Consider the following 12,111-nt stretch of genomic DNA (forward strand, 5'->3'; position numbering starts at 1 on the left):
CTGGGAGTGCTACCAGATTACTGGACAATGCGCATGAAAGGCAGCCAAAAGTTCAAGGTCCTGGGTCTTCCCTCTGTGAGCAAGTGGTTCCTTAAAAGGTTCCCTTCACTATTCAATTACCCACGAAGAAGTGCAGTCTGGTTATTTGTCCCAGCCATGTTAATCCCAGCCCAAAGAAGGAATCTCCCAACTTTCTTTTCATGCCAAATTAACCACAGTTAAGCTGGACCTTATTGTATTCTTCCCTGACTTGATTAGAATAGTAACAACAGCTGGACTTATTTGTTAACCATCTTGAGTTTAAAAAAAAAAAAAAGGTCATTGTCATGAAGATTCAATGAAACACTAAGAACACCGCTTAGCACAAAGTGCTCAATAAATGCTAGTTACTATTATATGACATCTGTTCTTTGATCTCTTCTAATCTAGAGTTGTTTGAATATTATAAGCAATAGGAAAAATTCTACTTAACCTAGTATTTTATTTTTCCTTTTGAAAACCGTGAAATTTGCTGGTGTACATCTCAAGACTGATAATTTGGGTCACAATTGTTAAGTCTCTTTTCAGGACAGCAAATCATGATTGCTGTATGAGATATGCAAACTGTTAATAAACATAAAACATTCACTGTGGCATAAGTGGTATGAAAAGAGAATACAGAATTAAGCCTCTTAAGGAAAATATATATGTAAAGGAATAGTGGGAAAAATCCTCTTACAATATTATATATGGATCATGATGATTTTTTTTTTACCTTTAAGTAAATTCTGTCATTCTATTCTGATCCTTTCTCTAAATCCCAGACTTAAGAATAAAAACAAAAAAACAAAAAACAAAAAAAAACCATTCCTTTTGTCGAAATATTGGTGAATTACAAGTCCTAAATTTTTCAACCCATTTATCTCAGTTCCTTTGTTGCTATCCAACTTTCTCCTACCTAAATTTTTTAATACAGGAATCAATGCATTTAGGTCTTCAAAAAAAGTCCTGGGCATTTGCTACTTCTCTAGGTCTCTTTATGAAGATCATCTTTATTTTTGTCATGAACTTCCTGCTCAAATACAAGTTAGGAAGTTAGGGAGGCTAAGCTAACCTACCACTATTTCATAATTAATTCCCATAATCCTTTGCCACTTTGTCAGCAGGGCAGCTTCCTGTTGTTGTGGGTCTTCTGTTTCTTCCATCTCTGCTGCCAATAATGGATACCCTGAAATAGTCAACACGATGACGTTAGTGACAAACTACAAAAATCTCCATATTTTAACATTCTATAAAAGAGACACTGTGATCAGAACCTGTCTGTTGTAGCAAGTCTGACTCTTCACCCAGTATATGTTACCCTTATTTTTTATTAAAAGATAACTGACAAACAATATCCTATTAGTTTCAGGTGTGTATCATAGTGATTCAATATTTTCATACATTATAAAATGACCCCCACAGTAAGCCTAGTTATCATCTGTCACCATATAAAGCTATTACAATATTACGGACTGTATTCCCTATGCTGTACAATGCATCCCCATGACTTATTAATTTTATAACCAAAGTGTGTACCTTTTAATCCCTGTCTCCTATTTCATTTGCTCCTGAACTTCTCCTCAGTCTTGTATCAAACAGTTGTTTCCTATATCTATGGGTCTATTTAATTTCTTTTGTTTGTTTGTTGTCTAAGGATAAGCACTAGGGTAGATGCATTTGAATCATTTAGAAGCTTTTCCCTAGTTTGTGTAAAAAAGAATTTGGGACTTCTAATTCTAAGTCTAGAGCCTCTCCCACCCATCCTCCCACACACATATGCACATTCACAAGCAAAGATGTGGTCTGGGCCTTCGAGATGATCCCCCACACCCATCCCTATGTACTGTCTCAAGTTTCATGCTCTAAAAGCTTTTTATTCTTTCCTGCTACACTTGATACTCACTTTAGCCTAAATAATTTCTTCACCTACTTGTATAAAAATGGCAGAGTGCAATTAACACATATGAATCCTACACACCACACTCTCAGGATATTACTGCAAACACAAATATTCTTTTAAAATAATAAAAGTAAAGCAAAATTTTCAGCAGAAAATAAAACCTGTTAATAATGGAGTAGATACTTTAAAGAACCACAAAGCTCCAAAGGAACTATTAACAGGAAGACCACTCTTGGACTCTGTTCAGTAGATGTAAGTTACCAAAGCGCCTAAAGCAATCTGACAGCTAAGGAAAGCACATAGCTCCCAGACTAAAAAGATGGCAATAATATTCTGGCATAATTGTATATTAAAACAATGCTGCTCTAAAAAATGTTTAAATGGCTCGATGAAGTCTACGTTTATACTGAAAGAAATCTCAGAAAGTTTTAATAATTTCTCCATACAATTCCTTTCCAAACCAATTCCCCAATATTAAGATTTAGAATTTATGAAAAATTGACAAGGAAAAGCCTCCCAAAATAGAACGGTTTCATTCCTAAGAGCTTACGCTTTAAAAGAAGATTTTCACGTTTCTTTTAAAAATACTTCATAATTTTATTATTCCTTGCTCAATAAGATATGAACATGTCGGCTATACTGAAGTAAGGGGACTGATACAAAACCTTGTACATAACTGATTCCTAAAGCCCTCTGATTTCAAAAATATGTAAGACAGACTGGGGTGCCTGGGTGGCTCAGTCAGTCAGGCATCTGACTTCAGCTCAGGTCATGATCTCACAGTTCATGGGTTCAAGCCCCGTGTCGGGCTCTGTGCTGACAGCTCAGAGTCTGGAGCCTGCTTCGGATTCTGTGTCTCCCTCTCTCTCTGCCCCTTCCCCGGCTCATGCTATCTTTGTCTCTCTCTCTCTCTCTCTCTCTCTCTCTCTCTCTCTCTCAAAAATGAAAAAACATTAAACATTTTTTTAATTAAAAAAATATGTAAGAAAGAACATATGACCATAAAATATGCCAGCTATAAATGAACTATTTTAATCTGTTAGAGAAATTAATCCTATCTACAAATAAAGACTTAAAAACATCTCTTTTTCTTTCATGATAGATTTTTTTAGTAACTCACAATATATCCATAAAGACTTAATCACATTTGCAAAAATCATTTCTCTAAAAAACAAACAAACAATAAAGAACGTAATAACCTGGCTCCAGGTGTTTACCTTCTTCTTCAATTGGTAATATGCTGGTGTTTCTACTCAAAGATGAAGAATCTTCATCTTTTTCATAATTTTCTTAAAGATAAGAATATTTTAGTAGTTATATCTATGATATAATCAAGCACATGACGTTTTTCAAATCCCACTCTATTTATCTGAACCCCTCAATGAGTGTTTTTTTGTAAGTACACCTTTCAAAACAACCACCTGTACTTAAAGGGAAGTTCTCCTGTGACCTCCCAATTTCCTAGTACTGCAATGAACAGTATATGGCATAAATACCAGAATGGTCAACAGTTTGAGAAATGAAACAGCATTTTCAAACCAAAAGCCTGGCTTCTACCAACAAACTCTAACACCAGTCAGCTACCTGGGGATTTCATAATTTTCAGAGATATTCATGGACTAACAGCTTATAAAAGACATTTCTAAATGTGTTATTAAAGTAGATTCCTTCAGGGGAAGGCTGGATGTTTAGAAACATGAGGCTTGCATACATACACTGCCCAGGCCGAAAAGGTTCCCCCTAAAGGGAAAGAAAACATGGCAATGACACCCAAAAGTAAAGCAGGGATGGAAGGATAGATGCACGTTTCTGACTCTGAAATGGGGACTGAATAAACAGGAAAGAAAGAAATTTGCTTTAATCGAGAGCCCATTTTATAGTCAACGGACACATCACTGGTTCTCGTTAGTCCCAACTTCATCAAATTTCCTTTTTACTTGGTTCATAGTGAACAGTTAAGACTAAAGACCATTCTTTAATTTCAGAATTAGAAAAACATCTAAGGGATATAAGGGTCTAACTGAAAACCAGCTGAACCTGGCACTACCTTTGCTTCCGCTGGCACTCCCAGGAGACAAGACCGCGTCCTTCATGACATCCTCCCTTGACACCAGCTCAGCCTCTTGCTTCGTTCCTCTCCTCATTAGTGTCAGGTGCACAGTTGGTCCTGTGTGTCGCAACACTTCTACCGCTTGTTGATTGGTAAAACCCTGAAGGTTTGTGCCATCTACCTGTGATAAGAGCAACATATGTTAAAAAATAAATGAATATTTGTATTACCGATTCACGTAATGCATGCTTACTGCTTGTTAGTGGGAAAAGAATGGGGCTGAGTGCTCCCCTAATTGCAGAATGAACGAACACCTGTTTGGGGACTAGTAATAACTTAGAGCGCTAGAATTACCCAGAAGAGTTTTGCTTTGCGTATTAGAGATTATGGTGTCTCGCTTCTAGATATTAGGAGCCAACAGTTCCAGGGTGGGAATACTCTTTTATATTCCTCAGGTGATCCTGATACACAGTCATGCTTGGAAACCAGTACTCTGCAGGATATAAAGTGTAGAAGACAGTGACAAAAGTAGTCCCCGACAGCACTGATGTATTCCAAAAATCACACTTATCTTAGCTTTAAAAAAAGACAACAAAACTACCTTCCTTTTTATTTCTTTGCCTCTTCAAAAAATACATGGGGTTTTCCCTTTTTCTAGTTCACAAAGGATGAAACATTTGAAGATGCCCCTGTGATCTTTCCAAACTGAAGATATGATCACATCGTCCCAACCCTGCCTTTGGTAGAATATTCCTTAGGTCAATTTTCCATACTGTGAACACAACTTAGAAAGACCTATGTCAAGTGTCCCCAGCTGCACCACCAATCTCATCTGGCACAGGGCTGCCCACCCCTGTGCCCTCCAGCCCCCATACACGCATTTCCGCTCCCACCCTGCAATGCTCCCCTTAGCCAGAAGACCTCTGCAGGTTCTGCTCCCCGAGTCTAGACTCTCTGGGCTCCCTCCAGCCCATGTTCTTTCTCATCTGTCCACCCAGAAAACACCTGTACTTGCTTCAAATGTCCGTGCAATAGTTACGTTCAGAACTGAGCTATCATAAGGTCTCTAACTAAAAGCCCCCTTTACCATTTCTCCCTCCCAGCATTAACCAGAATATTTTTAAAAATTTTTTAATGTTTACTTATTTATAAGAGAGAGAGAGGGAGAGAAAGAGAGAGACAGAGTGCGAGCAGGGGAGGGGCAGAGAGAGAGAGGGAGACACAGAATCTGAAGCAGGTTCCAGGCTCTGAGCTGTCAGCACAGAGCCCAAGGCAGGGCTCAAACTCAGGAACGGCAAGGTCATGACCTGAGCTGAAGTCGGACGCCTAACCAAATGAGCCACCCAGGCGCCCCTTCCAGAACTTTAATTTTACAGTTTCTGTCATTATTAGATTTGTGACTGCATACTCCAAGAGGACGGGCTCTGATGTCACCAAAACATACCGCTGTCTATACAGCAGATATTCATCCCAAATGGGAACAGAGTCATTTGTCCATTTGTCAAGGATTTATTTGTAAAGCAAATTACCTTTTGAATAAATAAGTGCAGTTTATAGCACCTTATTTTTTTAAATTTCACTGAAAATTATAAAGTTTCAAAACTACATTGAAAACGGTTTGGAAAAGTGTAACATATTTAATATTGAAACTCAAAGTCATTGGTATTTCTTTTGTATTGTAAAATGGGTATAAAATGGCTATGTAAGTGTCATGCTTTTCTAAGCACAGTGCCGGCCACATTAGGCACTGAAATGAATGAGAATTACAAGAGCTAGATCATGATCTCTAAGATATAATACCTTACTTCAGAGGTTTCTGAAAGAATATAAAAGGACTTTTAATTAAACATATTTTAAAATTCCATTTGTTTTACATACACATATAACATATATACTAACTATATATGAAACAATATATATAATACCATATATATATATATATATATATACACATACACATATATATACATATAGACAGAGAGAAAGAGAAAATATATATCACATATGAATACATAAAGGGGGGAAGAAGAGGGAGAATGCAGTGTTTAATTGGGAGATACTCAAAAATCTAGACACTTCTGATATAGATTTTTCTAAATTTATCTAGATAACAATCTTACCCTTTGCAAGTTACTTAAAGTTGACATAATGCTTTTGAGTTTAGGTGTCTACCTCTCTTCTCTTTCTTCCTACCTTCACCCTGTTGATTTCCTTTTGGAATAACTAATAAAAATATAACAACAGAGAAAACACTGCAACACAACTGGAAACCATGGAAAAATAAAAGTCCCTATGCCAGTAACTTGGAGGAAACTTCTACTAGGAGTGGCCTGGACATGACCAGATCCAAAGCAGGCCAGTTGAATCTATGTGAAAGAATAGTTTGTTTGGTCTTTGAGAAGAAACTCCAGTAAAATCCAACAAGAGTCTCTTATTAAAATGAGGTAGTCAGGGGCGCCTGGGTGGCTCAGTCGGTTTAGCGCCGACTTCGGCTCAGGTCATGATCTCGCGGTCCGTGAGTTCGAGCCCCGCGTTGGGCCCCTGTGCTGACAGCTCAGAGCCCGGAGCCTGTTTCAGATTCTGTGTCTCCCTCTCTCTGACCCTCCCCCGTTCATGCTCTGTCTCTCCCTGTCTCAAAAATAAATAAATGTTTAAAAAAAAAATGAGGTAGTCAGATGGTACCTGTGGATCTTAACCAGTGATTCCACAAAATTACACCAAGTGCTAAAGGCTGCACAGCATGCTGGGAGCATGCAGCAGCATGGAATTACACATACGCAATGACATCACACCCTACACACATGCACCCACACAACCCCAACCAACTCCTGGCTCCACAACAGGCACAGAAAACAATCTCTCAGTACACAGGGGCAAAATTCCCCACGGTGATACCCCAGCACTGGTTTCGTCTTTATTAATCTACAAGTGAAACTTAAATAAATTTAAATGTCCCCCTTCCTTCTTGCTCTGTCAATTCCTGAATCATCTGGACAAAACCAACACAGTTTTGGCAGAATCCATCTCAAATCCCATGTGTACAAGCACAATTCCTACTAAGAATGATGAAAGGTCACAGGATATGGAGGAAGATACCATGTCCAAAAGAAGGTGCTTGCACTGAGGCGTCACTACAAACATCTTCCAATGAAATTGTTACTGTAGTGAACAGGAAAAAAGATATTTTCTGAAACTTCCCTCAAAAGGATTCATATTTCACAGCATTCAAGGAAACATGGATTTAGTTATAAAGAAAAAAACAAATATCTACCAGAAAAGAAAAGGAAAGTTGTGACAATGAGGGCAGTCAACAGGATTTTAAATACCACAAAAACAGCCAGGTAATGGAAGGCAGGAGCATACAATGTTCCCCTATTTCAGAAGAAAAGAATAAGCAAAAAAATTATCAGAAAAGACTAAAGACATATACAGGCTGATCTAAAAATCAATATAAATGAAAAGAATTACAAGGAAAAGAGAATAAATGAGGAAAAAAATAAGCAAAGAAGTGATTAGGTTAGGAAAATTTACCTTAGTCTACAAATAAAAGAGGTACATGAAAAACCAGAAAACAGATTTAAAAAACAAAACCAAACAAAATGCTAACACTTAGACATATCTTGGTAAAATTCTTGGATTCCAAAGGTCAAAAGAAAAAAGAATCTGCCAGCATTTAGGCAACAGAGTGAGCAGGTTATCCAGAGAATTTGTGGTAAAGAAATTACAAATCAAGAGTTTTACATTTAGTGTGATACATGTAAAAATGGAAATCATGGTTGAGATGCTAAGATGATTTATATCCTATACCACCACGAGCTATGAGCGGGCCCATCAGGCAGAAATTTAAACCAAGTAGTAAGGATGAAAATGTACACACAGTTACAGCATAGAAGAGGTGGGTTGTTACAGGTCAGGAAAAATTAAAGAGGAGGTTTGTTTTTTTGTTTTGTTTGTTTGTTTGTTTAAGACAGAAGATGACTGTAAGTCCCCAAGCCACCCACTTAGATGTTTCACCCTTGGCCTCAAGTCAGAAGAGATCAGTCACCAGTAGTAGGGAAGGATGCAGTGGATTATGTCTAACTTCATCGGGAGGACAAGGGAGAGGCTGTTTAGTTACTTTGACAGTGGAGCAAGAGAAAAAAGGCTATTATGTTGATAAATGTCTGACTTTGGGCATAGACCTGAGGCAGGCCACGCACATGAGAAAGTCAGGCTCAAGCCATTTTGAAACCTACCCAAGAGTGCCCCTAGGGAATGATGGTACCCCAAAGACAATCTACGGAGTAGACTGCTGAGAAACCAGAGGCCAAAGGTAAGGAAAGTCAGATGAAAACTCCATCGTCCGTCTTGGGAAGTTAAATCAAACATCTTCAGGAACCCATCTAGGACCTCCTAAGAATCCAAGAAGGAACTCTTAAGAAGCAGTTTTAAGCATCTGCCAGGCTCACTCGGCACAAAACCATCTTACAGCAGAAGAGTCAAGGACAGTGTGTCTGATTATCCACCCTACACTTCCTTCTCTCGCCTTTTATGATGGTAGGGGCAGAACCTGCCATAAGAAGGTGAGGGAGAAAAAGAATAGCTAGGTAGGGAAAGATAAACTGGAGCATACACTCTCTATCCCTAGGTAAGCCATCACTTCAGAGCAAGCTTCCGCTACACCAGGGCTGTAGTTTAAAATTCAATTACTGGGGCGCCTGGGTGGCGCAGTCGGTTGGGCGTCCGACTTCAGCCAGGTCACGATCTCGCGGTCCGTGAGTTCGAGCCCCGCGTCAGGCTCTGGGCTGATGGCTCGGAGCCTGGAGCCTGTTTCCGATTCTGTGTCTCCCTCTCTCTCTGCCCCTCCCCCGTTCATGCTCTGTCTCTCTCTGTCCCCAAAATAAATAAAAAACGTTGAAAAAAAAAATTAAAAAAATAAAATAAAATAAAATAAAATTCAATTACTACTTAGGAGGAGAAATTTTCTATCTTTTCTTTTCTTTCTTTCTTTTTTTTGGGGGGGGGGGGTAGGTTTTTGTTGTTGTTTGGTTTGTTTTTGTTTTTTGTTTAGAGAGAGAGAACAAGTAGGGGAGAGGGGCAGAGGTAGAGAGAGAGAGAGAGAGAGAGAGAGAAAGAGAACCTTAAGCAGGCTCCACGCTCGGTGCCGAGCCTAACGTGGGGCTCAGTCCCATGACCCTGGGATCATGACTTGAGCCAAAATCAAGAGTTGGACACTCAGCCGAATGAGTCACCCAGGAGCCCAAAGAAATCTTTAGTCACTAAACCGGGACTGTGTTTAGTGATTCTAATTGGCCATAGGGCATTTTATTCTGTGAGAATGAGGTAAGCCATGATACTTGTATAAGATTTCTTCCAGAGGGAAAGGAAAAATCCTTACCTATTAAAAATTAAAAAGGAATGTTGCAAAATCTTAAAAGTTGTTTAAGATTACCTCCCCTAAATTTCTCTTATGGAATGTTTTTGTTATTCCCAGCCAAACTGTCCAAGGCAGCAGAAGAGATTCTCGGACAGAAAAGGTTTGGCAAGCCTACCAATACATTCTCTTTCCATAAAATTTACTCAAAACACTCTAGCTGATTGAGAGATTAATCAGATTTAAAATTTAAAGAAAGAAAACAGTGGCATACAAGATCCAATGCAGAGGAACAAGTAAAATTCAAATCTAACAGTATTAGAGCAAAATCAGATGCTTCAAGTCAGCCTGTAAAAGACATAAAAAGTGGTATGTAATGCCAGGTGTTTATAACAGCAGAAAACTGTAAAAAATATTAACCATCCATGAATACGTACCACTTAAATATATTACAATAGAACTACATGTGATGAGATGACTATACCCTCCAAGTATGTTTTTAAGTAAAATAAAAAATAAAAAGGTAAAACAGGGGCCTCTGGGTGGCTAACTCAGTTAAGTGTCCAACTTCGGCTCAGGTCATGATCTTGTGGTCCGGGAGTTTGAGCCCCACCTCCGGCTCTGTGCTGACAGCTCAGAGCCTGGAGCCTGCCTCAGATTCTGTGTCTCCCTCTCTCTTTGCCCCTCTTTCTCTCAAAAATAAATAAACATTGGGGCGCCTGGGTGGCTCAGTCGGTTATGTGTCCGACTTCAGCTCAGGTCATGATCTCGTGGTCTGTGAGTTCAAGCCCCGCATCAGGCTCTGGGCTGATGGCTCAGAGCCTGGAGCCTGCTTCCGGTTCTGTGCCTCCCTCTCTCTCTGCCCCTGCCCCGTTCATGCTGTGTCTCTCTCTGTCTCAAAAATAAATAAACGTTAAAAAATAAATAAATAAATAAATAAATAAATAAATAAATAAACATTAATTAAAAAAAAAAGTAAAGCAAATATAATATGATCCTATTTAAATATATATGGAATTTTTCTGAAATACTAATAGTGGTTTCTATGAGGTTTTTCAACCATGTTCCAATGTTATGATCTTTAAACCTCAAAGACAAATATTAATCTAAAAACAAATGAACATGTTACTTACCACCAGGATAGTAAAGAAAATAAGAAAAAAATCATAAAAATCTCAACTTTGAGGCTCACTTAGGTTGCAACTTTTCATCTATAATAGATTTTTATTGCTCAAGTCTTTCAAAGCTCAATTTCATTTTTAAAAATCAAACGCACATTATTTTGTCAATAGCAATAAAGTTCAAGTATGGTAAAAACAAAACAAACCAAAACCTGCATGCTTCCTTTACTTTCAAAATTTGATGACCTCAATTTAAAACCACATCCCCTTTTACCCAAACGTTAGATAGAGATGGTACCAGTACAAAAGAAATTGCTGTAATGGAATAATCTTGGAACTAGATTTCAGTTCCAATTTCTCAGTATCTTCATCTGTTATATGGGAATAAGGGTACAATTTCCCCCAAATTACAGCGCCCGAGCACTTTACACTGGGAAGGAACCCAGAAGCTGGTATTATTAACAGACGGAAAAAGCGATTCATCAACATGAAAATCTCAGGCCTTCCCGAGAGCAGTTTCTGTTCAATATCATTACACTCATCACACACATGAGACGAGGTCACCAGAGCCCAAAACAGGGCCCCGGGCGGCCCGGTCTGTCATTATCACAGGCAGAGTGAAGACGTGGCTTCAGACCCAATGGTACCACAGGGCACCGGAACTACACGCAACAGCAACAGAACTGCCTATGTGCTCCCTCAAGGAGAGCTCCAGTAACCTCACAATGCACAGGGCAGACACGACAGTTACAGGAGAGAATCACTAGTTGAAACAACTTGAAAACCCCAGCTCCTGAGGTTTACTCGATCTAGCCAGCCAACACCTCCAACACAGCTTACAGAGACACGTATTAAGAGAGAACTTGCGCCTATTAACAAAGTCAGAATATCTAAGGCAACGTTTGGCACCTTTCCTTACTTGTTCAATAATTTTTTTAATCAATCATAATTCCACATCGCTTTTAGCAAAGACCTCTATATATCAATCTAAAAAGAATGAGATGCCTAGGTGACAGAGTCAGTTAAGCGGCTGATTCTTGATTTCAGCTCAGGTCATGATCTCACATTCATGAGATTAAAACCCCACATTGCGTTCCATGCTGGGCAGGGAGCCTGCTTAAGATTCATTCATTCATTCATTCATTCATTCTCTCTCTCTCTCTCTCTCTCTCCCCCGCCCCACCCCTACTTGCACTCCCTCTCTCTCTAAAAATAATTTAAAATTTAATTAATTAATTAATTAAATGGAATGAGTATATGATCTCATCAGATGAGAAGTTTGGTCAACTTTTTAAAATACAATAGAATCCCTTGATCAAATAATTCTTATACGGAATACCAATATACCAGAATAAAATGGAGTCAACCGCTCTATTCCCTCCCCTGTAATAGTCACAGTGAAACCCTAGGGGTCAACAGATCACAATGTGTGAAACAGGAATCTTATAACAAAATTGGTTTAATGTTATAAAATACTTCCTCACAATAGTAAGAAACAATTTCTCAATTTTCTCACCACCTCAACAACTACAAAACAAAAACAGAGTATAGCACAGCTTCAAACAGCTGTTGCCAAAACAGAAACTGAAAAGCAAAGACTGCAGTTGTGAAAACGCAACCAGGGTGAAGAATGCCACCACCAACATCTCAACAGTCCACAAGATGG

At 38.7% G+C, this 12,111-nt stretch overlaps 1 protein-coding gene across 9 annotated transcripts in view; it reads right to left on the minus strand.

Moving 5' to 3' along the window:
- Positions 1-12,111, minus strand: part of MPDZ (multiple PDZ domain crumbs cell polarity complex component) — a 162,082-nt gene that overhangs the window by 87,741 nt on the left and 62,230 nt on the right. For 5 of the 9 annotated variants that reach the window (XM_042963859.1, XM_042963860.1, XM_042963857.1 and 2 more), the window contains exons 11-13: positions 3,969-4,152; positions 3,121-3,210; positions 1,098-1,207 (exon numbers count right to left, since the gene is read on the minus strand). In XM_042963859.1, coding sequence (XP_042819793.1) covers positions 1,098-1,207; positions 3,121-3,210; positions 3,969-4,152 — 384 coding nt within the window. The remainder of the gene's footprint in view (positions 1-1,097; positions 1,208-3,120; positions 3,211-3,968; positions 4,153-12,111) is intronic. The other 4 variants (XM_042963861.1, XM_042963858.1, XM_042963854.1 and 1 more) reach the window with 2 other exon arrangements.

Source organism: Panthera tigris, chromosome D4 (assembly GCF_018350195.1).
Source record: "Panthera tigris isolate Pti1 chromosome D4, P.tigris_Pti1_mat1.1, whole genome shotgun sequence".
In the NCBI taxonomy this organism is placed as follows: Eukaryota; Metazoa; Chordata; class Mammalia; order Carnivora; family Felidae; genus Panthera; species Panthera tigris.